The sequence below is a fragment of the Mustelus asterias genome, chromosome 15, assembly GCF_964213995.1.
Source record: "Mustelus asterias chromosome 15, sMusAst1.hap1.1, whole genome shotgun sequence".
Classification (NCBI taxonomy): domain Eukaryota; kingdom Metazoa; phylum Chordata; class Chondrichthyes; order Carcharhiniformes; family Triakidae; genus Mustelus; species Mustelus asterias.
Genome location: NC_135815.1, coordinates 63,980,430 through 64,007,842, shown reverse-complemented (window position 1 = coordinate 64,007,842; position 27,413 = coordinate 63,980,430). Strand labels below are relative to the sequence as shown.

General features: G+C 46.1%; 1 protein-coding gene across 3 annotated transcripts in view; it reads right to left on the bottom strand.

Annotated features, from left to right (window-relative positions):
• ezrb (ezrin b) overlaps positions 1 to 27,413 on the bottom strand; it is a 297,539-nt gene that overhangs the window by 86,196 nt on the left and 183,930 nt on the right. For all 3 annotated transcript variants that reach the window (XM_078229989.1, XM_078229987.1, XM_078229988.1), the window contains exon 8: positions 22,547 to 22,643. In XM_078229989.1, the coding sequence (XP_078086115.1) occupies positions 22,547 to 22,643 (97 nt within the window). The remainder of the gene's footprint in view (positions 1 to 22,546; positions 22,644 to 27,413) is intronic.

Here is a 27,413-nt window from a genome sequence, read left to right as displayed (position 1 = left end):
AGAAGTCTCACAACACCAGGTTTAAGTCCAACAGGTTTATTTGGCAGCACAAGCTTTCGGAGTCTCGCTCCTTCTTCAGGTGAGTGAGGAGTCATGTTCACAAACAGATCATATATAGACACAAACTCAATTTACAAGATAATGGTTGGAATGCAAGTCTTTACAGGCAACCAATTCTTAAAGGTACAGACAATGTGAGTGGAGAGAGGGCCAAGCACAGGCTAAAGAAGTGTGTATTGTCTCCAGCCAGGACAGTTCGTGAGATTTTGCAAGCCCAGGCAAGTGGAGGGGGTATAGATAGTGTGACATGAACCCAAGATCCCGGTTGCGGCCGTCCTCATGTGCGCGGAACTTGGCTATCAGTCTCTGCTCAGCGATTCTGCGTTGTGTGTTGTGAAGGCTGCCTTGTGTGTTGTGAAGGCTGCCTTGGAGAACGCTGCCTTGGAGAACGCTTACCCGAAGATCATGGCTGAATGCCCGTGACTGCTGAAGTGTTCCCAGACTGAAAGGGAACACTCCCGCCTAGTGATTCTTGAGCGGTGTTCATTCATCCGTTGTCGTAGCGTCTGCATGGTCTTGCCAATGTACCATGCCTCGGGACATCCTTTCCTGCAGCGTATCAGATAGACAAAGTTGGCTGAGTCGCAAGAGTATGTACCGTGTACCTAGTGGATGGTGCTCGCATGTGAGATGATGGCATCCATGTCAACGATCCTGCACTTCTTGCAGAGGTTGCTGTGACAGGGTTGTGTGCTGTCGTGGTCACTGTTCTCCTGAATGCTGGGTAGTTTGCTGTGGACAATGGTCTGTTTGAGGTTATAGAGATTTACAGCATGGAAACAAGCACTTCGGCCCAACTTGTCCATGTCGCCCTTTTTTTTTTAAACCTCTAAGCTAATCCCAATTGCCCGCATTTGGCCCATATCCCTCTATACCCATTTTACCCATGTAAAAGTCTAAATGCTTTTTAAAAGACAAAATTGTACCCATCTCTATTACTATCTCTGGCAGCTTGTTCCAGACACTCACCACCCTGTGTGTGAAAGAATTGCCCCTCTGGACACTTTTGTATCTCTCCGCTCTCACCTTAAACCTATGCCCTCTAGTTTTAGACTCCCCTACCTTTGGGAAAAGATATTGACTAGCTGATCTATGCCCCTCATTATTTTATAGACCTCTTTCAGATCGCCCCTCAGCCTTCTACACTCCAGGGAAAAAAGTCCCAGTCTATCCAGCCTCTCCTTATAACTCAAACCATCAAGTCCCAGTAGCATCCTAGTAAATCTTTTCTGCATTCTTTCTAGTTTAATAATATCCTTTCTATAATAGCTATCCTTTAGCTATGAGGAGAGATTGGGTAAACTGGGGTTGTTCTCCCTAGAAAGACGGAGAATGAGGGGAGATCTAATAGAGGTGTACAAGATTATGAAGGGAATAGATAGGGTGAACAGTGGGAAGCTTTTTCCCAGATCAGAAGTGACGTTCACGAGGGGTCACGGGCTCAAGGTGAGAGGGGCGAAGTATAACTCGGATATCAGAGGGATGTTTTTTACACAGAGGGTGATGGGGGCCTGGAATGCGCTGCCAAGTAGGGTGGTGGAGGCAGGCACGCTGACATTGTTTAAGACTTACCTGGATAGTCACATGAGCAGCCTGGGAATGGAGGGATACAAACGATTGGTCTAGTTGGACCAAGGAGCGGCACAGGCTTGGAGGGCCGAAGGGCCTGTTTCCTGTGCTGTACTGTTCTTTGTTCTTTGTAATAGGGTGACCAGAATTGCACACAGTATTCCAAGTGTGGCCTTACCAATGTCTTGTACAACTTCAACAAGACGTCCCAACTCCTGTATTCAATGTTCTGACCAATGAAACCAAGGATGCTGAATGCCTTCTTCACCACTCTGTCCACCTGTGACTTTCAAGGAGCTATGAACATGCACCCCTAGATCTCTTTGTTCTGGTATGGTGGGAAAATCATATGAGGAAAGGCTGAGGGGCTTGAGGTTGTTTTCATTAGAGAGAAGAAGGTTAAGAGGTGACTTAATAGAGGCATACAAGATGATCAGAGGATTAAATAGGGTGGATAGTGAGAGCCTTTTTCCTCAGATGGTGTTGGCTAGCACGAGGGGACATAGCTTTAAATTGAGGGGTGAGAGATATAGGACAGATGTTAGAGGTAGGTTCTTTACTCAGAGAGTAGTAAGGGCGTGGAATGCCCTGCCTGCAGCAGTAGTGGACTCGTCAACATTAAGACCATTCAAATGGTTATTGGATAAACAAATGGATGATATTGGAAAAGTAGATTAGAGGGGCTTTAGATTGGTACCACTGGTCGGCGCAACATCGAGGGCCGAAGGGCCTGTACTGCGCTGTAATGTTCTATGTTCTATGTCCCTTGGCCTTCCCAAATTAACTTTTGAAAGTTCCTGCCTGATACCATCAAAATTGGCCTTGCCCCAATTTAGAATTTTAACTTTTGGGCCAGACCTATCATTCTCCATAGCTATCTTAAAACTAATAGAATTATGGTTACTGGTCCCAAAGTGATCCTCACTAACACTTCTGTCACTTGTCCTTCCTTATTTCTCAAGAGGAGATCAAGTTTTGCCCCCTCTCTCGTCGGGCCATCCACATACTGAATGAGAAATTCCTCCTGAATACACTCAACAAATTTCTCTCCATCCAACCCTCTAATACTACAGCTGTCCCAGTCAATGTTGGGAAAGTTAAAATCTCTGACTATTACCACCCTATTTTGCTTGGAGCTATCTGTAATCTCCTTACATATTCACTCCTCAATTTCCCACCAACTATTTGGGGGCCTATAGTCCAACCCTATCAAAGTGATTTCCCCCTTCTTATTTCTCAGTTCTACCCATATAGACTCAGCGGCCGAACCCTCGGGTATATCCCCTTTCCGTACGGCCATGATGTTTTCCGTAATCAAAAGTGCAAGTCCCCCTCCTCTCTTACCTCCTGTCCTATCTTTCTATAGCATCTGTACCCTGGAACATTGAGCGGTTGTTTGAAGGCAATTAGTGGGGGTGTGGGAATGGCCTTGGCGAGATGTTAGTCTTCATCGATGGTACATACTCTTGCGACTCGGCCAACATTGTCTACCTGATATGCTGCAGGAAAGGATGTCCCGAGGCATGGTACATTGGGGAGACCATGCAAACGCTGCGACAATGGATGAATGAACACTGCTCAACAATCACCAGGCAGGAGTGTTCCTGGGTAACACTTCAACAGTCACGGGCATTCAGCCTCTGATCTTCGGATAAGCGTTCTCCAAGGCGGCCTTCATGACACACGACAACGCAGAATCGCTGAGCAGAAACTGATAGCCAAGTTCCGCACACATGAGGATGGCCTCAACCAGGATCTTGGGTTCATGTCACACTATCTGTAACCCCTACGACTTGTCTGGGCTTGTAAAATCTCACTAACTGTCCTGGCTGGAGACAATACACATCTCTTTAACCTGTGCTTAACCCTCTCTCCACTCACATTGTCTACCTTCAAGACTCGATTTCCTGTAAAGACTCGCATTCCAACCATTATCTTGTAAATTGAGTTTGTGTCTATATATGCCTTGTTTGTGAACCCAACTCCTCACTCACCTGAAGAAGGAACGAGACTCCGAAAGCTTGTGCTACCAAATAAACCTGTTGGACTTTAACCTGGTGTTGTGAGACTTCTTACTGTGTAACATTATCAGACGTATTTTCAAACTTCATAAAAAGTGGGAATTAATCTGGGTCGTGTTATGTATACGTTGGGGCATAGCCCCTTTAAGGTAAAGGGTCATGTGACCCAGGGTGTGGGGTGAGCTGACTGGGAAGCACCCTGAGGGGGCAATTATCACTTGGACTGTGGAGCGAGTAGACTGAATTAAGATCCGTGTTCCCTGATGCCCAGCTGTGGAGCAGTTCTTGAGGGAACTCCTTGGTACTAAGGAATTTAACACTGGCAACGAAGGTTGGAGTGTTCGACGGTTCATAAGGTGAAGGGTCGGGACCTTTAACACGGAGCGTCTGGAGATCCACAGTGTACAGCATAAAAAAAAGGAAACTTTTGGGGGACGGGTAGGACCACGGGGTTAAGAGGACATCGCGGGAAACAGCTAGTGGTAGAACTCAGGTGCCGTCAATGGTTGCAAGTCAGTCTCCACGACTGTCACTGGCATCGGGTTACGGACGATCGGAAAAAGACTCAGTTGTCAGGAGATTGCAACACTGAGTGCTCGGGGAGAAGCAAGTGCAGGAACCAGCGCAGGAAAAACAGGCTTCAGCCAGTTCAGGGGCATGGAAACCCCTGCAGCCAGGGGAAATTTGGTACAATAGGGGTGTTCAATGAAGAAATGGAGTCGTGGATGGCCTACATCAAACAGTCAGTATTTTTGTCACCATGAATAGGGTGGTGCACCACCTCATTGTGCAAGTCTTTTTGAGCACAATGGGAAGCAAAACTTTCGGCATCTTGGAAGCCTACTTTCAACCGGAGAAACTGACGAAGAAGCCATTTCAGGAGTTGTGTACAGTATTGGAGGGGCACTTTGCACCAGCACTGCTGCTGATTGTGGAGTGTTTCCAGTTTTACAAGCAGGACTAGATGGAGGGCGAGACCATTATCATATTTGTGGTTTCCCTCAAAAGCCTCGCTGAGCATTGTGAATTTTGGGTTTTCTTGCAGGATGCGCTATGGGACCCCTCCATCAGGAGACAATTCAATGAGGATTATTGGCAGAATTGCAGCTGGAGTTTAAGGCGGGATTTGAAATCACAGTCACCATGGAATGGACTGACGAAGGCTGCGCACTGTGCGAGGGAGCACAAGGTGGTAGAGACATTGAAGAATTACTCACGGCCCGAGGAATGCCGCCTTTGTGGCTGAGGGGGATCACACAGATCCAGTTGTTGGACATAGGGAGTTCAGTGCTGAAACTGTCGGAAGGTGGGCTATATTGCCCGAAACTGCAGAGCACCGGGGTCTAGAAGAGTACGAACTGAAGCGATCCGTATTCAAACCCAGGAGGGAAGTGGCAAGTGTTCAATGTAGATGAGGGCAAGGAATCCGTGGGGTCTGCGGATGGAACAGAGCCTTAACAGATATCTTCACATCCTCTTTGACCAAAGGCGAGGTTCCAGAGGACTGAAGAACAGCCAATGTTGTTCTTTGTTAAAGGAAGCAGAGATAATCCAGGAAATTATAAACTGGTGAGCTGAATGTCAGTGGTCGGGAAGCTTTTGGAGAAGATACTGAGGGACAAGATATATGCGCATTTGGAAGAAAAGAACATTAAATACTGGAGTTGGGATGTCTTGTTGAAGTTGTACAAAGATATAATTAAACTAGAAAGAGCGCAGAAAAGATTTACTAGGATGCTGACGGGACTTGATGGTTTGAGTTACAAGGAGAGGCTGGAAAGACTGGGACTTTTTTTCCTGGAGCGAAGGAGGCTTAGGGGTGATATTAGAAACATAGAAACCCTACAGTGCAGAAAGAGGCCATTCGGCCCATCGAGTCTGCACCGACCACAATCCCACCCAGGCCCTACCCCCACATATTTACCCACTAATCCCTCTAACCTACGCATCCCAGGACACTAAGGGGCAATTTTAGCATGGCCAATCAACCTAACCCGCACATCTTTGGACTGTGGGAGGAAACCGGAGCACCCGGAGGAAACCCACGCAGACACGAGGAGAATGTGCAAACTCCACACAGACAGTGACCCGAGCCGGGAATCGAACCCGGGACCCTGGAGCTGTGAAGCAGCAGTGCTAACCACTGTGGTACCGTGACGCCATTTAAATAATGACATTTATTATATTATAGAGGTCTATAAAATAATGAGGGGCATAGATGAGTTCGATAGACAACATCGTTTCCCAAAGGTACGGGAGTCTAAAGCTAAAGGGCATAGGTTTAAGGGGAGAGGAAAGAGATACAAGAGCGTCTAGAGGGGCAATTTTTTCATTCAGAGGGTGGTGAGTGTGTGGAACGAGCTGCCAGAGGCAGTAGTAGAGACAGGTAAAATTTTGTCTTTTAAAAAACTTTTAGACAGTTACATGGGTAAGATGGGTATAGAGGGACATGGGCCAAATGCAGGCAATTGGGATTAGCTTAGTGGAAAAAAATTGGGCAGCATGGACAAATTGGGCCGAAGGACCAAACTTCTATGACTCTATGAACTAGTTAGTGACAGGCAGCATGGTTTTATACGGGGAAGGTCAGGTCATGTCTCACCAACGTGACTGAGTTTTTTGAAGAAGTGACAAAGATAATTGATGAAGCAAGAGTTGTGGATGTAGTTTATATGCACGTTAGTAAGGTGTTTGACAAGGTCCCACATGGCAGACTGGTACAAAAATTAAGAGGCATACGTTAGTTCCAGGCAGCTAAAAACGGAGGGAGCTCTGGAGGAATACAAAGAAAGTAGGAAAGAACTCAAACGAGGAATTAGAAGGGCAAAAAGGGGTCACGAAATGTCCTTGGCAGACAGGATTAAGGAGAATCCCAAGGCATTTTATTCATACGTTAGGAACAAAAGGGTTGTCAGGGAAAAAATCGGACCTCTCAGGGACAAAAGTGGGGAATTATGCTTGGAGCCCAAAGAAGTAGGGGAGATCCTAAATGAATACTTTGCGTCGGTATTCACAAAGGAGAGGGATGTGTTGACTGGGAGTGTCTCGGAGGGGAGTGTTGAACCGTTAGAGAAAATCTCCATTACAAGGGAGGAAGTGTTAGGTTTTTTAGGGAATATAAAGACTGACAAATCCCCAGGGCCTGATGGAATCTATCCAAGGCTGCTCAGGGAGACAAGAGATGAAATCGCTGGGCCTCTGACGCAAATCTTTGTCTCGGCACTGGACACAGGTGAGGTCCCAGATGATTGGAGGATAGCTAATGTGGTCCCGTTATTTAAGAAGGATAACCCGGGAAATTATAGGTCGGTGAGCTTGACGTCCGTGGTCGGGAAGTTGTTGGAGAGGATTCTTAGAGATAGGATGTATGCGCATTTAGAAAGGAATAAACTCATTAACGATAGTCAGCATGGTTTTGTGAGAGGGAGGTCATGCCTCACTAACCTGGTGGAGTTTTTTGAAGAAGTGACTAGAATGGTTGACGAGGGAAGGGCCGTGGATATCATCTATATGGACTTTAGTAAAGCGTTTGACAAAGTCCCTCATGGTAGGTTGGTGCCAAAGGTTGGATCTCATGGGATAAAGGGGGAGGTGGCTAGATGGGTGGAGAACTGGCTTGGTCACAGAAGACAGAGGGTGGTAGTGGAAGGGTCTTTTTCCGGCTGGATGCCTGCAACTAGTGGTGTTCTGCAGGGCTCTGTATTGGGACCTCTGCTGTTTGTGATTTATATAAACGATCCGGAAGAAGATGTAACTGGGGTGATCAGTAAGTTTGCGGACGACGCGAAAATGGCTGGACTTGCAGATAGTGAGGAACATCGTCAGAGGCTACAGAAGGATATAGATAGGCTGGAAATTTGGGCAAGGAAATGGCAGATGGAGTTCAATCCAGATAAATGCGAAGTGATGCATTTTGGTAGAACTAATGAAGGGGGGAGCTATACGATAAATGGCAGAACCATAAAGGGTGTAGATACGCAGAGGGACCTGGGTGCGCAAGTCCACAGATCCTTGAAGGTGACGTCACAGGTGGAGAAGGTAGTGAATAAAGCATATGGCATGCTTGCCTTTATAGGACGGGGCAGAGAGTATAAAAGTTGGGGTCTGATGTTGCAGTTGTATAGAACGTCGGTTCGGCCGCATTTGGAATACTGTGCCCAGTTCTGGTCGCCACACTACCAGAAGGACGTGGAGGCTTTAGAGAGAGTGCAGAGGAGGTTTACCAGGATGTTGCCTGGTATGGAAGGGCTTAGTTATGAGGAGAGATTGGGTAAACTGGGGTTGTTCTCACTGGAAAGACGGAGGATGAGGGGTGACCTAATAGAGGTGTATAAAATTATGAAAGGCACAGATAGGGTGAACGGTGGGAAGCTTTTTCCCAGATCGGTGGTGACGTTCACGAGGGGTCATAGGTTCAAGGTGAGGGGAGGGAGGTTTAACACGGATATCAGAAGGACGTATTTTACACAGAGGGTGGTGGGGGCCTGGAATGCGCTGCCAGGCAAGGTGGTGGAGGCAGACACACTGGGAACGTTTAAGACTTATCTGGATAGCCACATGAATGGAGTGGGAATGGAGGGATACAAAAGAATGGTCTAGTTTGGACCAGGGAGCGGCGTGGGCTTGGAGGGCTGTATTGTTCTTTGTAAAATCACATGGGATTGGGGGTAGGCTGGCGAGATGGATACAGAACTGGCTTGGTTATGGAGGAGAGTAGCAGCAATGGAAGGGTGTTTTTCAGAATGGAGGTCTGTAGCTCGTGGTGTTCTGCAGGCATCAGTACTGGGAGCACTGTTATTTGTAGTATGTATAGATGATCTGGAGGAAACTGTGTGAAGTTTTCACGTTCTCCCCATGACTGCATGGGTTTCCTCTGCGTGCTCTAGTTTCCCTCCACAGTCCAAAGATGTGAGGGTTAGGTGTATTGGCCATGCTGTATTTTAGGTGTATTGGCCATGCTAAAGTGGCAGATGGAGTTTAATCCAGACAAATGCGAGGTGATGCATTTTGGAGGATCAAATGTAGCTGAGAATTAAACTGTAAATGGTAGAACCCTTAGGTACATTAACGTACAGAGGGATCTGGGCATGTAGGTCCAAATTTCCCTAAAGTGGCCAAGGTGATTAAGAAGGCACATGGCATGCTTGCCTTCATCAGCTGGGGCACTGAGTACAATAGTTGGGAAATCATGTTGCAAAAGCTTGATTAAGCTGCATTTGGAGTACTGAGTGTAGTTCTGGTCACCACACTACCAGAAGGACATGGGAGCTTTGGAGAGAATGCAAAGAGGGTACACCAGGATGTTGCCTAGTGTCGAGGTGTTGACTATGAGGACAGGTTGAATAAACTAGGATTGTTTTCACTGGAAAGACGGAGGCTAAGGGGATACCTGCTAGAGGTCTACAAGATTGAGGGGCATAGACAGGGTGGATAGTCAAAGGCTTTCTCTTAGGGTAGAAGTGTCAATTACAAGGAGGCATAGGTTCAAGGTGAGAGGGCAGAAGTTTGAGAGAGGTGTGTGGGGGAAGTTTTTCCACACAGAGTGGTGGGTGCCTGGAACATGCTGCCAGAGGTGGTGGTGGAAGCAGGTACATTAGCAGCATTTAAAGAGGCATCTGGATGGGTACATGAATAGGGAGGGAAAAAGAGGACATGGACCGAGTAAGGGCAGAAGGTTTTTTTAAAAAAGTTTAGTTAGGCCATCATAATCGGCACAGGCTTGGAGGGCCGAAGCCTGTTCCTGTGCCATACTTTTCTTTGTTCTTGTATCCTATTTCAATTTCTTCCTGTACAATCTATCCTGCCTGGATTTGATTGCATTCTGTACCTGACACATGCCATATTTTCTGTTAGATTTCTGAAATTTGCCTACACTTTTGCTCCTTCTTTTCAGTTTTCACTGTCTACTACTATGTACCAACAATGCAAGTGGACAGAAGATGATGCTTTGCAGTTTGCCAAGAATCAGTATCCTCTGGATGCATATAGTTTATTAGTCAAGTGATTGCAGAACATACACATTTTGCAATATTACAACACTCAGACAATTCAATATTTTGGATATGTCATTCAAAGTCTCCAGTTTCATTTTAGATGGTGGAAAAATGCAGTTCACAAGACATTGGAACCAGCACTAAGCAATAAAAGCAAGGGAGGCTGCCATTCTGCTTAATTATGTTTATGTTTCTGCCAGAACAATCCAGATCTAATCTCAGGAAAAAAGAGACAAAGGTCAGTCCAAGAAGCAAAGTGCAGAAAAAGGAATTCATATTTTGAAGAAGAAATTCAGTTCAAAAAGTTCAAAGGAGTTTCACTTCCTTACATGGGCAGCACAGTGCCATGCACTGCTGCCTCACAGCACCAGGGACCCAGATTCAATTCTGGCCTCGGTTCACTGTCTGTGTGAAGTTTGCATGTTCTCACCGTGTCTACATGGGTTTCCTTCAGGTGTTCCAGTTTCTTCCCAGTGCCTGTTACATTGATTTGGCCATGTTAAATTGCCCCTTTGTGTCAGGGGGACAAGCAGGGTAAATACGTGGGGTTACGGGGTTAGGGCCTAGGTGGGACAGTTATCAGCACGGGCTTGATGAGCCAAATGGCTTCCTTCTGCACTGTAAGGATTCTATGCTTGTATTGATTTTCAATACTGCACGCTTACCATGATAATGGCTCATGTCAAAGTGTGACACACTGCAAAAGCAAATGGTCTAATGTGAGTCGTGCATAGTTTGGAACAAATGCTTGGTAACCAAAGTGAATCCATTGCTTTGATCCACAGGAAATTTTCACTGCCATGTTAATTTAACAGACCCAAAAGATGAAAGAGGGGTTAAGAATTAACCTTCGCCAATTTTGATTGTTATTAGAAACATGGAGAAACATAGAAAACTACAGCACAAAACAGGCCCTTCAGCCCCACAAGTTGTGCCGAACATATCCCTACCTTTTATGCCTACCTATAACCCTCCATCCTATTAAGTCCCATGTACTCATCCAGGAGTCTCTTAAAAGACCCTATGGAGTTTGCCTCCACCACCACTGACGGCAGCCGATTGCACTCGCCCACCACCCTCTGTGTGAAAAACTTACCCCGAACATTTTCCCTGTACCTACCCCCCAGCACCTTAAACCTGTGTCCTCTTGTAGCAGCCATTTCCACCCTGGGAAAAAGCCTCAGAGTCCACCCATCTATGCCTCTCAACATCTTATATACCTCTATTAGGTCTCCTCGCATCCTTCGTCTCTCCAAGGAGAAAAGACTGAGCTCCCTCAGCCTATCCTCATAAGGCATGCCACTCAATCCAGGCAACATCCTTGTAAATCTCCTCTGCACCCTTTCAATCTTTTCCACATCCTTCCTGTAATGAGGCGAGTATCCCCAAAAAAATGACCAAAGAACCTGCAAACATTGAAAGGCCCTGAACATTTCAATTGGTTGCGGGTGCATGTCATAGGCCAGGCAAAGGATAACAAACAAAGAACAAAGAAAATTACAGCACAGATACAGGCCTTTCGGCCCTCCAAGCCTGCACCAACCATGCTGCCCGACTTAACTAAACCCCCCTACCCTCCCGGGGAACGTATCCCTCTATTCCCATCCTATTCATGTATTTGTCAAGATGCCGCTTAATAGTCACTAGCGTATCCGCTTCCACTACCTCCCCCGGCAACGAGTTCCAGGCACCCACCACCCTCTGTGTAAAACATCTGCCTCGTACATCTCCTTTAAACCTTGCCCCTTGCACCTTAAACCTATGCCCCCTAGTAATTGACTCTTCCACACCCTGGGAAAAAGCTTCTGACTATCCACTCTGTCCATGCCTTTCATAATCTTGTAGACTTCTATCAGATCGCCCCTCAACCTGCTTCGTTCCAGTGAGAACAAACCATGTTTCTCCAACCTCTCAGACTCCAAAGCTGGAGTCTGATGATGCAGCTGTATAGAACGCTGGTTAGGCCACATTTGGAGTACTGCGTCCAGTTCTGGTCGCCGCACTACCAGAAGGAAGTGGAGGCGTTAGAGAGAGTGCAGAGAAGGTTTACCAGGATGTTGCCTGGTATGGAGGGTCTTAGCTATGAGGAGAGATTGGGTAGACTGGGGTTGTTCTCCTTGGAAAGACGGAGAATGAGGGGAGATCTAATAGAGGTGTACAAGATTATGAAGGGGATCGATAGGGTGAACAGTGGGAAGCTTTTTCCCAGGTCGGAGGTGACGATCACGAGGGGTCATGGACTCAAGGTGAGAGGGGCGAAGTATAACTCAGATATCAGAGGGACGTTTTTTACACAGAGGGTGGTGGGGGCCTGGAATGCGCTGCCAAGTAGGGTGGTGGAGGCAGGCACGCTGACATCGTTTAAGACTTACCTAGATAGTCACATGAGCAGCCTGGAAATGGAGGGATACAAACGATTGGTCTAGTTGGACCAAGGAGCGGCACAGGCTTGGAGGGCCGAAGGGCCTGTTTCCTGTGCTGTACTGTTCTTTGTTCTCTCCTCATCGTTAATGCCCTCCATACCAGGCAACATCCTGGTAAATATTTTCTGTAGACTCTCCAAAGCCTCCACATCCTTCTGGTAGTGTGGCGACCAGAATTGAACACTATATTCCAAGTGCGGCCGAACTAAGGTTCTATAAAGCTGCAACATGACTTGCCAATTTTTAAACTCAATGCCCAAGCCGATGAAGGCAAGCATGCCGTTTGCCTTCTTGACTACCTTCTCCACCTGCGTTGCCACTTTCAGTGACCTGTGTACCTGTACACCCAGATCCCTTTGCCTATCAATACTCTTCAGGGTTCTGCCATTTACTATATATTTCCTATCTGTATTAGACCTTCCAAAATGCATTACCTCACATTTATCCGGATTAAACTCCATCTGCCATCTCTCCCGCCCAATTCTCCAACAGATCTATATCCTGCTGTATCCTCTGATGGTCCTCATCGCTGTCTGCAAATCCACCAACCTTTGTGTCGTCCGCAAACTTACTAATTAAACCAGTTACATTTTCCTCCAAATCATTTATATATATTACAAACAGAAAAAGTCCCAGCACTGATCCCTGAGGAACGCCACTTGTCACAGCCCTCCATTCAGAAACACACCCTTCCACTGCTACCCTCTGTCTTCTATGACCGAGCCAGTTCGTTATCCACCTCACCAGCTCACCTCTGATCCCATGCGACTTCTTCACCTTCTGCACCAGTCTGCCATGGGGGACCTTGTCAAAGGCCTTACTGCAGTCCATGTAGACAACATCCACTGTCCTCCCCTCATCAATCATCTTTGTCACTTCCTCGAAAAACTCGATCAAGTTCGTGAGACACGACTTCCCCTTCACAAAACCATGTTGCCTCTCACTAATACATTCACTTATTTCCAAGTGGGAATAAATCCTGTCTCGAAGAATCCTCTCCAACAATTTCCCTACCACTGATGTAAGGCTCACTGGCCTATAATTAGCCTGATTATCTTTGCCACCCTTATTAAACAAAGGAACAACATTGGCTGTTCTCCAATCCTCTGGGACTTCCCCTGTAAGAAGTTTAACAACACCAGGTCAAAGTCCAACAGGTTTATTTGGTAGCAAAAGCCACACAAGCTTTCGGAGCTCCAAGCCCCTTCTGAAACCCTGAAGGGGCTTGGAGCTCCGAAAGAACAAAGAACAAAGAACAGTACAGCACAGGAAACAGGCCCTTCGGCCCTCCAAGCCTGTGCCGCTCCTTGGTCCAACTAGACCAATCGTTTGTATCCCTCCATTCCCAGGCTGCTCATGTGACTATCCAGGTAAGTCTTAAACGATGTCAGCGTGCCTGCCTCCACCACCCTACTTGGCAGCGCATTCCAGGCCCCCACCACCCTCTGTGTAAAAAACGTCCCTCTGATGTCTGAGTTATACTTCGCCCCTCTCAGCTTGAGCCCGTGACCCCTCGTGATCGTCACCTCCGACCTGGGAAAAAGCTTCCCACTGTTCACCCTATCTATACCCTTCATAATCTTGTATACCTCTATTAGATCTCCCCTCATTCTCCGTCTTTCCAAGGAGAACAACCCCAGTCTACCCAATCTCTCCTCATAGCTAAGACCCTCCATACCAGGCAACATCCTGGTAAACCTTCTCTGCACTCTCTCCAATGCCTCCACGTCCTTCTGGTAGTGCGGCGACCAGAACTGGACGCAGTACTCCAAATGCGGCCTAACCAGCGTTCTATACAGCTGCATCATCAGACTCCAGCTTTTATACTCTATACCCCGTCCTATAAAGGCAAGCATACCATATGCCTTCTTCACCACCTTCTCCACCTGTGTTGCCACCTTCAAGGATTTGTGGACTTGCACACCTAGGTCCCTCTGTGTTTCTATACTCCTGATGACTCTGCCATTTATTGCATAACTCCTCCCTACATTATTTCTTCCAAAATGCATCACTTCGCATTTATCCGGATTAAATTCCATCTGCCACCTCTCCGCCCAATTTTCCAGCCTATCTATATCCTGCTGTATTGCCCGACAATGCTCTTCGCTATCCGCAATTCCAGCCATCTTTGTGTCATCCGCAAACTTGCTGATTACACCAGTTACACCTTCTTCCAAATCATTTATATATATCACAAATAGCAGAGGTCCTAGTACAGAGCCCTGCGGAACACCACTGGTCACAGACCTCCAGCCGGAAAAAGACCCTTCGACCACTACCCTCTGTCTCCTATGGCCAACACAGTAAGAAGTTTAACAACACCAGGTTAAAGTCCAACAGGTTTATTTGGTAGCAAAAGCCACACAAGCTTTCGAGGCTCTGAGCCCCTTCTTCAGGTGACTCACCTGAAGAAGGGGCTCAGAGCCTCGAAAGCTTGTGTGGCTTTTGCTACCAAATAAACCTGTTGGACTTTAACCTGGTGTTGTTAAACTTCTTACTGTGTTTACCCCAGTCCAACGCCGGCATCTCCACATCATGACTCCTATGGCCAAGCCAGTTCTCCACCTATCGAGCCACTTCTCCTTGTATCCCATGAGCCTTAACCTTCTTAACCAACCTGCCATGTGGGACTTTGTCAAATGCCTTACTGAAATCCATATAGACGACATCCACGGCCCTTCCTTCATCAACCGTTTTTGTCACTTCCTCAAAAAACTCCACCAAATTTGTAAGGCACGACCTCCCTCTTACAAAACCATGCTGTCTGTCACTAATGAGATTGTTCCGTTCTAAATGCACATACATCCTGTCTCTAAGAATCCTCTCCAACAACTTCCTTACCACGGACGTCAAGCTCACCGGCCTATAATTTCCTGGGTTATCCCTGCTACCCTTCTTAAACAACGGGACCACATTCGCTATCCTCCAATCCTCAGGGACCTCACCCGTGTCCAAAGAAGGGACAAAGATTTCCGTCAGAGGCCCAGCAATTTCACCTCTCGTCTCCCTGAGCAGTCGAGGATAGATGCCATCAGGCCCTGGGGCTTTGTCAGTTTTAATGTTCCCTAAAAAACCTAACACTTCCTCTCTTGTAATGGAGATTTTCTCTAATGGGTCAACACCTCCCTCCAAGACACTCCCGGTTAACACGCCCCTCTCCTTCGTGAATACCGATGCAAAGTATTCATTTAGGATCTCCCCTATTCCCTTGGAAGCTTGTGTGGCTTTTAGAACATAGAACAGTACAGCACAGAACAGGCCCTTCGGCCCACGATGTTGTGCCGAGCTTTATCTGAAACCAAGATCAAGCTATCCCACTCCCTATCATCCTGGTGTGCTCCATGTGCCTATCCAATAACCGCTTAAATGTTCCTAAAGTGTCTGACTCCACTATCACTGCAGGCAGTCCATTCCACACCCCAACCACTCTCTGCGTAAAGAACCTACCTCTGATATCCTTCCTATATCTCCCTATAGTTATGCCCCCTTGTAATAGCTCCATCCACCCGAGGAAAAAGTCTTTGAACGTTCACTCTATCTATCCCCTTCATCATTTTATAAACCTCTATTAAGTCTCCCCTCAGCCTCCTCCGCTCCAGAGAGAACAGCCCTAGCTCCCTCAACCTTTCCTCATAAGACCTACCCTCCAAACCAGGCAGCATCCTGGTAAATCTCCTCTGCACTCTTTCCAGCGCTTCCACATCCTTCTTATAGTGAGGTGACCAGAACTGCACACAATATTCCAAATGTGGTCTCACCAAGGTCCTGTACAGTTGCAGCATAACCCCACGGCTCTTAAACTCCAACCCCCTGTTAATAAAAGCTAAGTAAGAAGTTTAACAACACCAGGTTAAAGTCCAACAGGTTTATTTGGTAGCAAAAGCCACACAAGCTTTCGAGGCTCTGAGCCCCTTCTTCAGGTGAGTGGGAATTCTGTTCACAAACAGAACTTATAAGACACAGACTCAATTTACATGAATAATGGTTGGAATGCGAATACTTACAACTAATCCAGTCTTTAAGAAACAAAACAATGGGAGTGGAGAGAGCATCAAGACAGGCTAAAAAGATGTGTATTGTCTCCAGACAAGACAGCCAGTGAAACTCTGCAGGTCCACGCAACTGTGGGAGTTACAAATAGTGTGACATAAATTCTGATTCTAGGATCGCATGATAAAGACTCAGGAGGAAAAAAGCAGAAATATTTATGTGAAATAGTGTGACATAAACCCAATATCCCGAGGCATGGTACATTGGGGAAACTATGCAGACGCTGCGACAACGGATGAATGAACACCGCTCGACAATCACCAGGCAAGACTGTTCTCTTCCTGTTGGGGAGCACTTCAGCGGTCACGGGCATTCGGCCTCTGATATTCGGGTAAGCGTTCTCCAAGGCGGCCTTCGCGACACACGACAGCGCAGAGTCGCGGAGCAGAAACTGATAGCCAGGTTCCGCACACACAAGGACGGCCTCAACCGGGATATTGGGTTTATGTCACACTATTTCACATAAATATTTCTGCTTTTTTCCTCCTGAGTCTTTATCATGCGATCCTAGAATCAGAATTTATGTCACACTATTTGTAACTCCCACAGTTGCGTGGACCTGCAGAGTTTCACTGGCTGTCTTGTCTGGAGACAATACACATCTTTTTAGCCTGTCTTGATGCTCTCTCCACTCCCATTGTTTTGTTTCTTAAAGACTGGATTAGTTGTAAGTATTCGCATTCCAACCATTATTCATGTAAATTGAGTCTGTGTCTTATAAGTTCTGTTTGTGAACAGAATTCCCACTCACCTGAAGAAGGGGCTCAGAGCCTCGAAAGCTTGTGTGGCTTTTGCTACCAAATAAACCTGTTGGACATTAACCTGGTGTTGTTAAACTTCTTACTGTGTTTACCCCAGTCCAACGCCGGCATCTCCACATCAATAAAAGCTAACACACTATAGCTCTATCCACTTGAGTGGCAACCTTTAGAGATCTGTGGATATGAACCCCAAGATCTCTCTGTTCCTCCACAGTCTTCAGAACCCTACCTTTGACCCTGTAATCCACATTTAAATTAGTCCTACCAAAATGACTCACCTCACATTTCTCAGGGTTAAACTCCATTTGCCATTTTTCAGCCCAGCTTTGCATCCTATCTATGTCTCTTTGCAGCCTACAACAGCCCTCCACCTCATCCACTACTCCACCAATCTTGGTGTCATCAGCAAATTTACTGATCCACCCTTCAGCCCCCTCCTCTAAGTCATTAATAAAAATCACAAAGAGCACGGTAGCACAGGGGCGGCACGGTAGCACAGTGGTTAGCACTGCTGCTTCACAGCTCCAGGGTCCCGGGTTCGATTCCCAGCTCGGGTCACTGTCTGTGTGGACTTTGCACATTCTCCTCGTGTCTGCGTGGGTTTCCTCCGGGTGCTCCGGTTTCCTCCCACAGTCCAAAGATGTGCGGGTTAGGTTGATTGGCCAGGTTAAAAATTGCCCCTTAGAGTCCTGAGATGCGTAGGTTAGAGGGATTAGTGGGTAAATATGTGGGGGTTGGGCCTGGGTGGGATTGTGGTCGGTGCAGACTCGATGGGCCGAATGGCCTCCTTCTGCACTGTAGGGTTTCTATGATTCCTATGATTTCTATGAGCAGAGGACCAAGCACTGATCCCTGTGGCACTCCGCTAGCAACCTGCCTCCAGTCTGAAAAATTTCCATCCACCACCACCCTCTGTCTCCGATCAGATAGCCAGTTACCTATCCAATCGGCCAACTTTCCCTCTATCTCACACCTCCTTACTTTCATCATAAGCCGACCATGGGGAACCTTATCAAACGCCTTACTAAAATCCATGTATATGACATCAACTGCCCTACCTTCATCAACACACTTAGTTACCTCCTCAAAAAATTCTATCAAATTTGTGAGGCATGACTTGCCCTTCGCGAATCCGTGCTGACTATCCCGGATTAATCCGCATCTTTCTAAATGGTCGTAAATCCCACCCCCAAGGACCTTTTCCATCAATTTACCAACCACCGAAGTAAGACTAACTGGTCTATAACTACCAGGGTCATTTCTATTCCCTTTCTTAAACAGAGGAACAACATTCGCCATTCTCCAGTCCTCTGGCACCATCCCCGTGGACAGCGAGGACCCAAAGATCAAAGCCAAAGGCTCTGCAATCTCATCCCTTGCCTCCCAAAGAATGCTAGTATATATTTCATCAGGCCCAGGGGACTTATCGACCTTTAGTTTATTCAAAACTGCCAGTACGTCCTCCCTCCGAACATCTACTTCCTCCAGCCTATTAGCCTGTAACACCTTCTCTTCCTCAAAAACATGGCCCCTCTCCTTGGTGAACACTGAAGAAAAGTATTCATTCATCACCTCGCCTATCTCTACTGACTCCATACACAAGTTCCCACTACTGTCCTTGACCGGCCCTAACCTCACCCTGGTCATTCTTTTATTCCTCACATAAGAGTAAAAAGCCTTGGGGTTTTCCTTGATCCGACCAGCCAAGGACTTCTCATGTCCCCTCCTAGCTCTCCTAAGCCCCTTTTTCAGCTCATTCCTTGCTAACTTGTAACCCTCAATCGAGCCATCTGAACCTTGTTTCCTCATCCCTACATAAGCTTCCCTCTTCCTTTTCACAAGACATTCCACCTCTTTCGTGAACCATGGTTCCCTCACTCGGCCATTTCCTCCCTGCCTGACAGGGACATACCTATCAAGGACACCCAGTACTTGTTCCTTGAAAAAGTTCCACTTTTCATTAGTGCCTTTCCCTGACAGTTTCTGTTCCCAACTTATGCCCCCTAATTCTTGCCTAATCGCATCATAATTACCTCTCCCCCAATTGTAAATCTTGCCCTGCCGTACGGCCCTATCCCTCTCCATTGCAATAACAAAAGACACCGAATTGTGGTCACTATCTCCAAAGTGCTCCTTTGCTACCAAATAAACCTGTTGGACTTTAACCTGGTGTTGTTAAACTTCTTACTGTGTTTACCCCAGTCCAACGCCGGCATCTCCACATCATGACTTCCCCTGTAGCCAGTGAGGATACAAAGATTTCTCTCAAGGCCCCAGCAATTTCCTCCCTTGCCTCTCTCAGTATTCTGGGGCATATCCCATCAGGGCCTGGGGACTTGTCTACCTTAATGTTTCTCAAGAACCCCAATACCTCCTCCTTTTTGATCTCAACATGACTCAAACTATCCACACACCCTTTCCCAGACTCCTCATCCACAAAGTCCTTCTCTTTGGTGAATACGGACACAAAATACTCATTTAATATCTCACCCTTTTCCTCTGGCTCCACGCATAGATTCCTTCCCTTGACCTCGAGTGGGCCAACCCTCTTGCTCTTTATATATGTATAAAAAGACTTGGGATTTTCCTTAATCCTGCTGGCCAATGTTTTTTCGTGACCCCTTTTAGCCCTCTTTACTCCTTGCCTAAGTTCTTTCTACTTTCTACTTGTATTCCACACGTACTTCGTGTGTTCCCAGCCTCCTAGCTTTGACAAATGTTTCCTTTTTCTCTTTGACTCGGCTCACAATATCTCTCGTTATCCAAGATTCCCAAAACTTGCCATACTTATCCTTCATCCTTACAGGAATGTGCCGGTCCTAACTCCCTATCAACTTACACTTGAAAGCCTCCCACATGCCAGATGTTGATTTGCCCTCAAACATCTGCCCCCAATCTACATTCTTCAGTTCTGCCTAATTTTGTTGTAATTAGCCTTCCCCCAATTTAGCACCTTAACTTAAGGACTATATTTTTCTTTATCCATCAGTACCTTAAAGCTTACTGAATTGTGATCACTTTTCCCGAACTGCTCCTCCTACTGAAACATCGACCACCTGGCCAGGCTCATTCCCCAATACCAGGTCCAGTATGGCCCCTTCCCTAGTTGGACTATCTACATACTGTTTCAAGAAGCCCTCCCGGATGCTCCTTACAAACTCTGCCCCATCCACGGCCCTAGCACTGAGTGAGTCCCAGCCAATATAGGGCAAGTAAAAATCTCTCATCATAATTGTGCTCAGTTCTGGTCGCCTCACTATAGGAAGGATGTGGAAAAGATTGAAAGGGTGCAGAGGAGATTCACAAGGATGTTGCCTGGATTGAGTGGCATGCCTTATGAGGATAGATTGAGGGAGCTTGGTCTTTTCTCCTTGGAGAGACGAAGGATGAGAGGAGACCTAATAGAGGATTATAAGATGTTGAGAGGCATAGATCGGGTGGACTTTCGGAGGTTTTTTCCCAGGGTGGAAATGTCTGCTACGAGAGGACACAGGTTTAAGGTGCTGGGGGGTAGGTACAGGGGAGATGTTAGGGGTAAGTGTTTCACACAGAGGGTGGTGGGCGAGTGGAATCGGCTGCCGTCAGTGGTGGTGGAGGCGAACTCAATAGGGTCTTTTAAGAGACTCCTGGATGAGTACATGGAGCTTAATAGGATGGAGGGTTATAGGTAGGTCTCGAAGGTAGGGATGTGTTCGGCACAACTTGTGGACTGAAGGGCCTGTTTGTGCTGTAGTTTTTCTATGTTCTATAACAAACCTGTTACTTTTACACCTTGCCAAAATCTGCACCAGGGCAGGACTTACTCAGTCAATCGTACGGTGGTGGGGAGAGTACAGAACAAAGAGATCTAGGGGTACAGGTTCATAGCTCCTTGAAAGTGGAGTCACAGGTGGACAGAGTGGTGAAGAAGGCATTCGGCATGCTTGGTTTCATCGGTCAGAACATTGAATACAGGAGTTGGGACGTCTTGTTGAAGTTGTATAAGACATTGGTAAGGCCACACTTGGAATACTGTGTGCAGTTCTGGTCACCCTATTATAAAAAGGATATCTAACTAGAAAGAGCGTAGAAAAGATTTACTAGGATGCTACCGGGACTTGATGGATTGAGTTATAAGGAGAGGCTGAATAGACTGGGACTTTTTTCTCTGGAGCGTAGGAGGCTGAGGGGTGACCTTACAGAGGTCTATAAAATAATGAGGGGCATAGACAAGGTAGATAGTCAATATCTTTTCCCAAAGGTAGGGGTGTCTAAAACTAGAGGGCATAGGTTTAAGGTGAGAGGGGAGAGATACAAAAGTGTCCAGAGGGGCAATTTTTTCACACACAGGGTGGCGAGTGTCTGGAACAAGCTGCCAGGGGTAGTAGTAGAGGCGGGTACAATTTTATCTTTTAAAATGCATTGATAGTTACATGGGTACGATGGGTATAGAGGGATATGGCCCAAATACGGGCAATTGGGATTAGTTTAAGGGTTTTTTTAAAAAAAGGGTGGCATGGACAAGTTGGGCCGAAGGGCCTGTTTCCATGCTGTAAACCTCTATGACTCTATATGCAACCCCCACCATTTGGCCTGGGCTTGCAAAATCCTACTAACTGTCCTGACTTGAGATAATTGACACCTCTTTAACCTGTGATCATCCCTCTTTCCACTTGCACTGTCTGTACCTGTAAGATTTGATTACTGTAAATACTCGCATTCCAACCATTCTTCACGTTCCAATCTGTAATTATCTTGCAATTGTGTCTTCGCCTATGTATGCCGTGTATGTGAATCTACCTCTTCACTCACCTGATGAAGGTGCAGCGCTCCGAAAGCTCGCGATTCCAAATAAACCTGTTGGACTTTAAGCTGGTGTTGTGAGACTTTTTACTATGCCCACCCCAGTCCAACGCTGGCATCTCCACATCATGGCTTTGTCAATCGAGGCATAGATTATAAAAACAGGGAAGTCATGTTGGAGTTGTATAGAACTTTGGTGAGGCCACAGCTAGCGTACTGTGTGCAGTTCTGGTCGCCACATTATTGGAAGAATGTAATTGCACTGGAGAGGGTGCCAGAATGTTGCCTGTGATGGAACATTTAAGCTGTGAAGAGAGTTTGGGTGGGGTTGGGTTGTTTTTGTGGAGCAGAGAAGACTGAGCTGCGACCTGATCGAGATGTACAAGATTATGAGAGACATGGACAAAGTGGATAAGGAGTCGCCTTTTCCCTTAGTTAAATAGTCAGTTATAAACAGACATACGTTCAAGGTGAGGGGCAGGTGGTTTGTGGGGGATGTGAGGAAAAGTCTTTTATCCAGAGGATGCAGATAGCTTGGAATGCACTGCCTGCGAGGGTACTAGAGGTGAGTTGCCTCACATCCTTTAAAAAGTACCTGTATGAGCACTTGGCATGTCGAAAAATTCAAGGCTTTGGGCCAAGTGCGGGTGAATGGGATTAGGTGGGAAGTCAAGTGTTTCTCGCATGTCAGCTCAGACTCGATGTGCCAAAGGGCCTCTTCTGCACTGTGTGATTCTATGACACTATGAAAGTCAACTTCTTGAAGAAAAATCTTTTGCAATGAAATCCAAGCATTGATGCACAAGAGAATAGATCTTAAGCATTTAGAATGAAAAGTAATACCTGCAAGGTAAATCTGAAAAATAAACCAAAAGTGCAAAACTTACCGGTGCCTTCTTGTCGATGGGTTTGATGACAAATTTCTTGTCATTGAAGGAGATATTGCGGATTTCACTCCACGGGAAACCAATCTTGGGTGTGAGTCTAAGGTTTAAAAGGTAACTTTACTTTCCAGTCTGGGCTTCAACTAAACTAAGCATTTCATTCCACACATACTTAACCAAGACTGCACATTGATCACTTTGTACGTAGACTCAATTTATTGGAAATACATCTTTGGTGCATATTGGGAGAAATGGTAGTAACTTAAACAAATTATGAATTCATATAGTTTATCAGAACTGGTATTAGAATAATTGTAATCATTACATTTTAAATTTTGAAAGTTAAATTCTGAGACTCATGATTACCAAATTATGTCACAGAACAAAAACTGAAAATGTGTCATAATGACATAGAACAACAACTAGTCTTGCATGAATAATAAAAAATACGCATCAGGAATGACTGATTTTAATTATGGAATTGAACCCAGTTTGAATTCCTTTATCCTCAACATCATAGAGCTATACCAGAGAATTGCTGCAGTACAGAAGATGGCCATTCGGCCCATTGGTACTGCATCGACTCCAATAGAGCATCTTACCCAGGCCCATCGCCCTATCCCTATGCATTTACCATGGCTAATCCAGTTAACCTACACATCTTGGGACACCAAGGGGCAATTGAGCATGGCCAATCCACCTGACCTGCAAATCTTTGGACTGTGAGAGAAACTGTGGAGCACCCGGAGGAAACCCACGCAGACATGAGGAGAACGTGCAATTCCTCACAGTTACCCAAGGCCAGAATCAGACTTGCATTCCTGGCGCGTAAGGCAGCAGTGCTCACCACTATGTCTCCATGCCACTCTTCCATTCCATTACTAGATTGGCATTTTTATAAAAGAAAACAATTCTCATGTGGAGGGAGTAATTTGCACAATTGTGGGCACCAGTCTTTAGAAGAACATGGAGAGGCTTTGGAGAGGGTTAAGGAGTGATTTACTACCATGGTTTCAGAGCCAAGAAATTGCAGTTCATGGATAGACTGGAGAAGTTGGGGTGGTTTTCCTTGGAGCAGACAGTTGTAAATAGAAAAGGCTAAGAGATTTGATGGAGATGCACAAAATCATGAAGGGGTTTGGTAGTCTAAAAAATACTGTTTCCAATTACAGTGATTAATGGTGATCGTCAAAAGCAGCTAGGATGACAGAAAAAAGTACAAGCAGCAATTAGGCTCAACAGTGATAGAATCATGCATATATATTCAACAACAGATTTCAAAAGGGAATTGGATAAATACTGAAGGAAAATAATATGAAGGGATACGGGAGAAAAGAAAAAACAGGGGAGTGGGACTAACTGGATTATTCTTCAAAGGAACCATGCAGACTCGATTGCCAAATGATTTCCTTCTATGCTGCACCGTTCCATGATTCTATGGTTAAGGGTTATGGAATCAAGATGGATGGAAGTTAGCACACAGATCACCCACGAATTAATTGCACAATGTGGAATTTCATGGACATTTCAAGTATCCCTGAGGACAACATTTGTGGGAAATGTATCCAGTTGCAGATGCTCACTGAACACATAAATAGGTTACAGCAGCAGCTGGAGGCACTGAGGAGCACACAATTAGCTGAAATTGTTATAGACGACAGCTACAGAGATGTGGTCACACCCAAGGTTCAGGAAGACGGGGTAGGCAGTCAGTGCAGGGATCCCCTATGGCTGTCCCCCTATCTAACAAGTATGCCATTGTGGATACTGATGAGGGGGAAGTTCCATCAGGGGACAGCAACAGCAGTGGCCAGAACGAAGGCATCACGGCTAGCCCTGTTGCACAGACTGGGGGTACAAGGCGTAGCAAAGCAATAGTAGTAGGGGATTCAATAGTTAGGGGCACAGATATGCACTTCTGTGGCTGCAAAAGGGACTCCAGGATGGCAGTTTGCCTCCCTGGTGCCAGGGTCCTGGATGTCTCTGAGCAGGTGCAAAGCATCCTTAAACGGGAGGGAAATCAGACAGATGTCATTGTCCACATCGGCACGAATGACAGGTAGAAAGAGTAGTGAGGTCCAGCAACGGCAATTTAGGGAGTTGGATAGCAGATTGAAAAGCAGGACCTCCAGGGTAGTAATCTCAGGATTACACCCTGTGCTAGTGAGGCTAGGAACAGAGAGATAGTGTAGCTGAACACGTGGATAAAGAACTGGTGCAGGAGGGAGGGTTTCAGTTTCTTAGATCATTGGGATGTCTTCCAGGGAGGGTGTACAAGAAGGATGGGTTACACCTGAACTGGAGGGGCACCAATATCTCAGCTGGGAGGTTTGCTAGTTTGGCTTGTGTGGGTTTAAACTAATGTGGCAGGGGAGTGGGAATTTGTGTTTTGGCAGATAAGGGGCAAAGGAGAATCCAAAGTGCTTCTACAACTACGTGTAACCCCCTGCTGACCACTATATGGGGCTACTATTTAAATATTCAATCAACAGGATCCCGAATTCCTAGCGGTTGATGTTGATTTGGCTAATTCCCTGTTTACCCATAAACATCAGTACTGTAACCGGAATATCAAAAATAAATGTAATAACAAATATAATTAACAGACATAAAACAGTGAGCTCTGATCTATAACCATTGGGGCCCATCCGTTGGTGCACACATGGGGAAACTCATCCTCAGTAACATATTTGTAGATACTGTTCCAGTTGGACTGTATAGTCCCCACCAGTTACTCACGACACACACACACACACACACACACACACACACACACACACACACAGTCCAGAAGAAACACACGTGTGGAAGATGATGCCGCAGGAGGCAGAGGTGCCGCGAGCTATCCGTGCAGCAAAGTAGGTCGAGTGCGCTGAAGGCTGTCCTCCTCGGCAGTAATGAAAAGAACAGGCAGGGGAATGCCTGGCTGCCTCTCACTCCAAACCGAATTCTTACTGCCTAGAAAAAGCTCTCTCTCTCTCTGCACACTCCCTCTTCAGCTCTGCAGCTGCTTCACTTCCTGGCGCCTTTTTTTCCTCCCGCTCCCAGAGCAATCCCATTGGCCCAGCCCATATCACTCAACCAACAGCATCCTGTTCACAGCACCCGCCCGGCAAACAGGACACTGAAGCCCACAAGGGACAAAGAACACTGGTAAATGTCTTCCCCACAAATTTTCCTCAGTCCCTTACATACGTAAAGGAAAAGAGTAGCTAGGGAGAGAGTAGGGCCTCTTAAGGATCAACAAGGTCATCTATGTGCGGATCCATAAGAGATGGGCGAGATCCTCAATGAATATTGCTCATCTGTATTTACTGTTGCGGAAAGCATGGACGTTAGGGAAATAAATAGTGATGTCTTGAGGAGTGTACATATTACAGAGAAGGACGTGCTAGAAGTCTTAAAGCGCATCAAGGTAGATAAATCCCCAGGATCTAATGAAGTGCATCCCAGGACATTGTGGGAGGCTAGGGAGGAAATTGCGGGTCCCCTAGCAGAGATATTTGAATCATTTTAGTCACAGGCAAGGTGCCTGAAGATTGGAGGGTGGCAAATGTTGTGCCTTTGTCTAAAAAGGGCTGCAGGGAAAAACCTGGGAACTACAGGCTGGTGAGCCTCACATCTGTCGTGGGTAAGTTGTTGGAAGGTATTTTGAGAGACAGAATCTACAGGCATTTAGAGAGGCAAGGATTGATTAGGGACAGTCAGCATGGCTTTGTGAATGGAAAATCATGCCTCACAAATTTGATTGAGTTTTTAAAGGGGTAACCAAAAGGGTCGATGAGGGCAGTGCAGTTGATGTTGTCTACATGGACTTTGGCAAGGCCTTTGACAAGGTACTGCATGGTAAGTTGTTGCATAAGGTTAAATCTCACGGGATCCAGGGTTAGGTAGCTAAATGGTTACAAAATTGGCTTGATGACAAAAGCCAGAGGGTTGTTGTAGAGGGTTGTTTTTCAAACTGAAGACCCGTGACCAGCAGTGTGCCTCAGGGATCGGTGCTGGGTCCACTGTTATTTGTCATTTATATTAATGAATTAGATGAGAATATAGGAGGCATGGTTAGTAAGTTTGCAGATGACACCAAGATTGGTGGCATAGTGGACAGTGAAGAAGGTTATCTCCGATTGCAACGGGATCTTGATCAATTGGCCAGTGAGCTGACGAATGGCAGATGGAGTTTAATTTAGATAAATGCGAGGTAATGCATTTTGGTAGATTGAACCAGGGTAGGGCTTACTCAGTTTATGGTAGGGCGTTGGGGAGAGTTACAGAACAAAGAGATCTAGGGGTACATATTCATAGCTCCTTGAAAGTGGAGTCACAGGTGGACAGAGTGGTGAAGAAGGCATTCAGCATGCTTGGTTTCATTGGTCCGAACCTTGAACATAGGAGTTGGGATGTCTTGTTGAAGTTGTACAAGACGTTGGTAAGGCCATACTTGGAATACTGTGTACAGTTCTGGTCACCCTATTATAGAAAAGATATTATTAAACTAGAAAGAGTGCAGAAGAGATTTACTAGGATGCTACTGGGACTTGATAGTTTGAGTTATAAGGAGAGGCTGGATAGACTGGGACTTTTTTCTCTGGAGTGTAGGAGGCGGAGGGGTGATCTTATAGAGGTCTATAAAATAATGAGGGGCATAGATCAGCTAGATAGTCAACATTTTTTCCCAAAGGTAGGGGAGTTTAAAACTAGAGGGCATAGTTTAAAGGTGAGAGGGGAGAGATACAAAAGGGTCCAGAGGGGCAATTTTTTCACACAGAGGGTGGTGAGTATCTGAAACAAACTGCCAGAGATAGTCATAGAGGCGGGTACAATTTTGTCTTTTAAAAAGCATTTAGACAGTTACATGGGTAAGATGGGT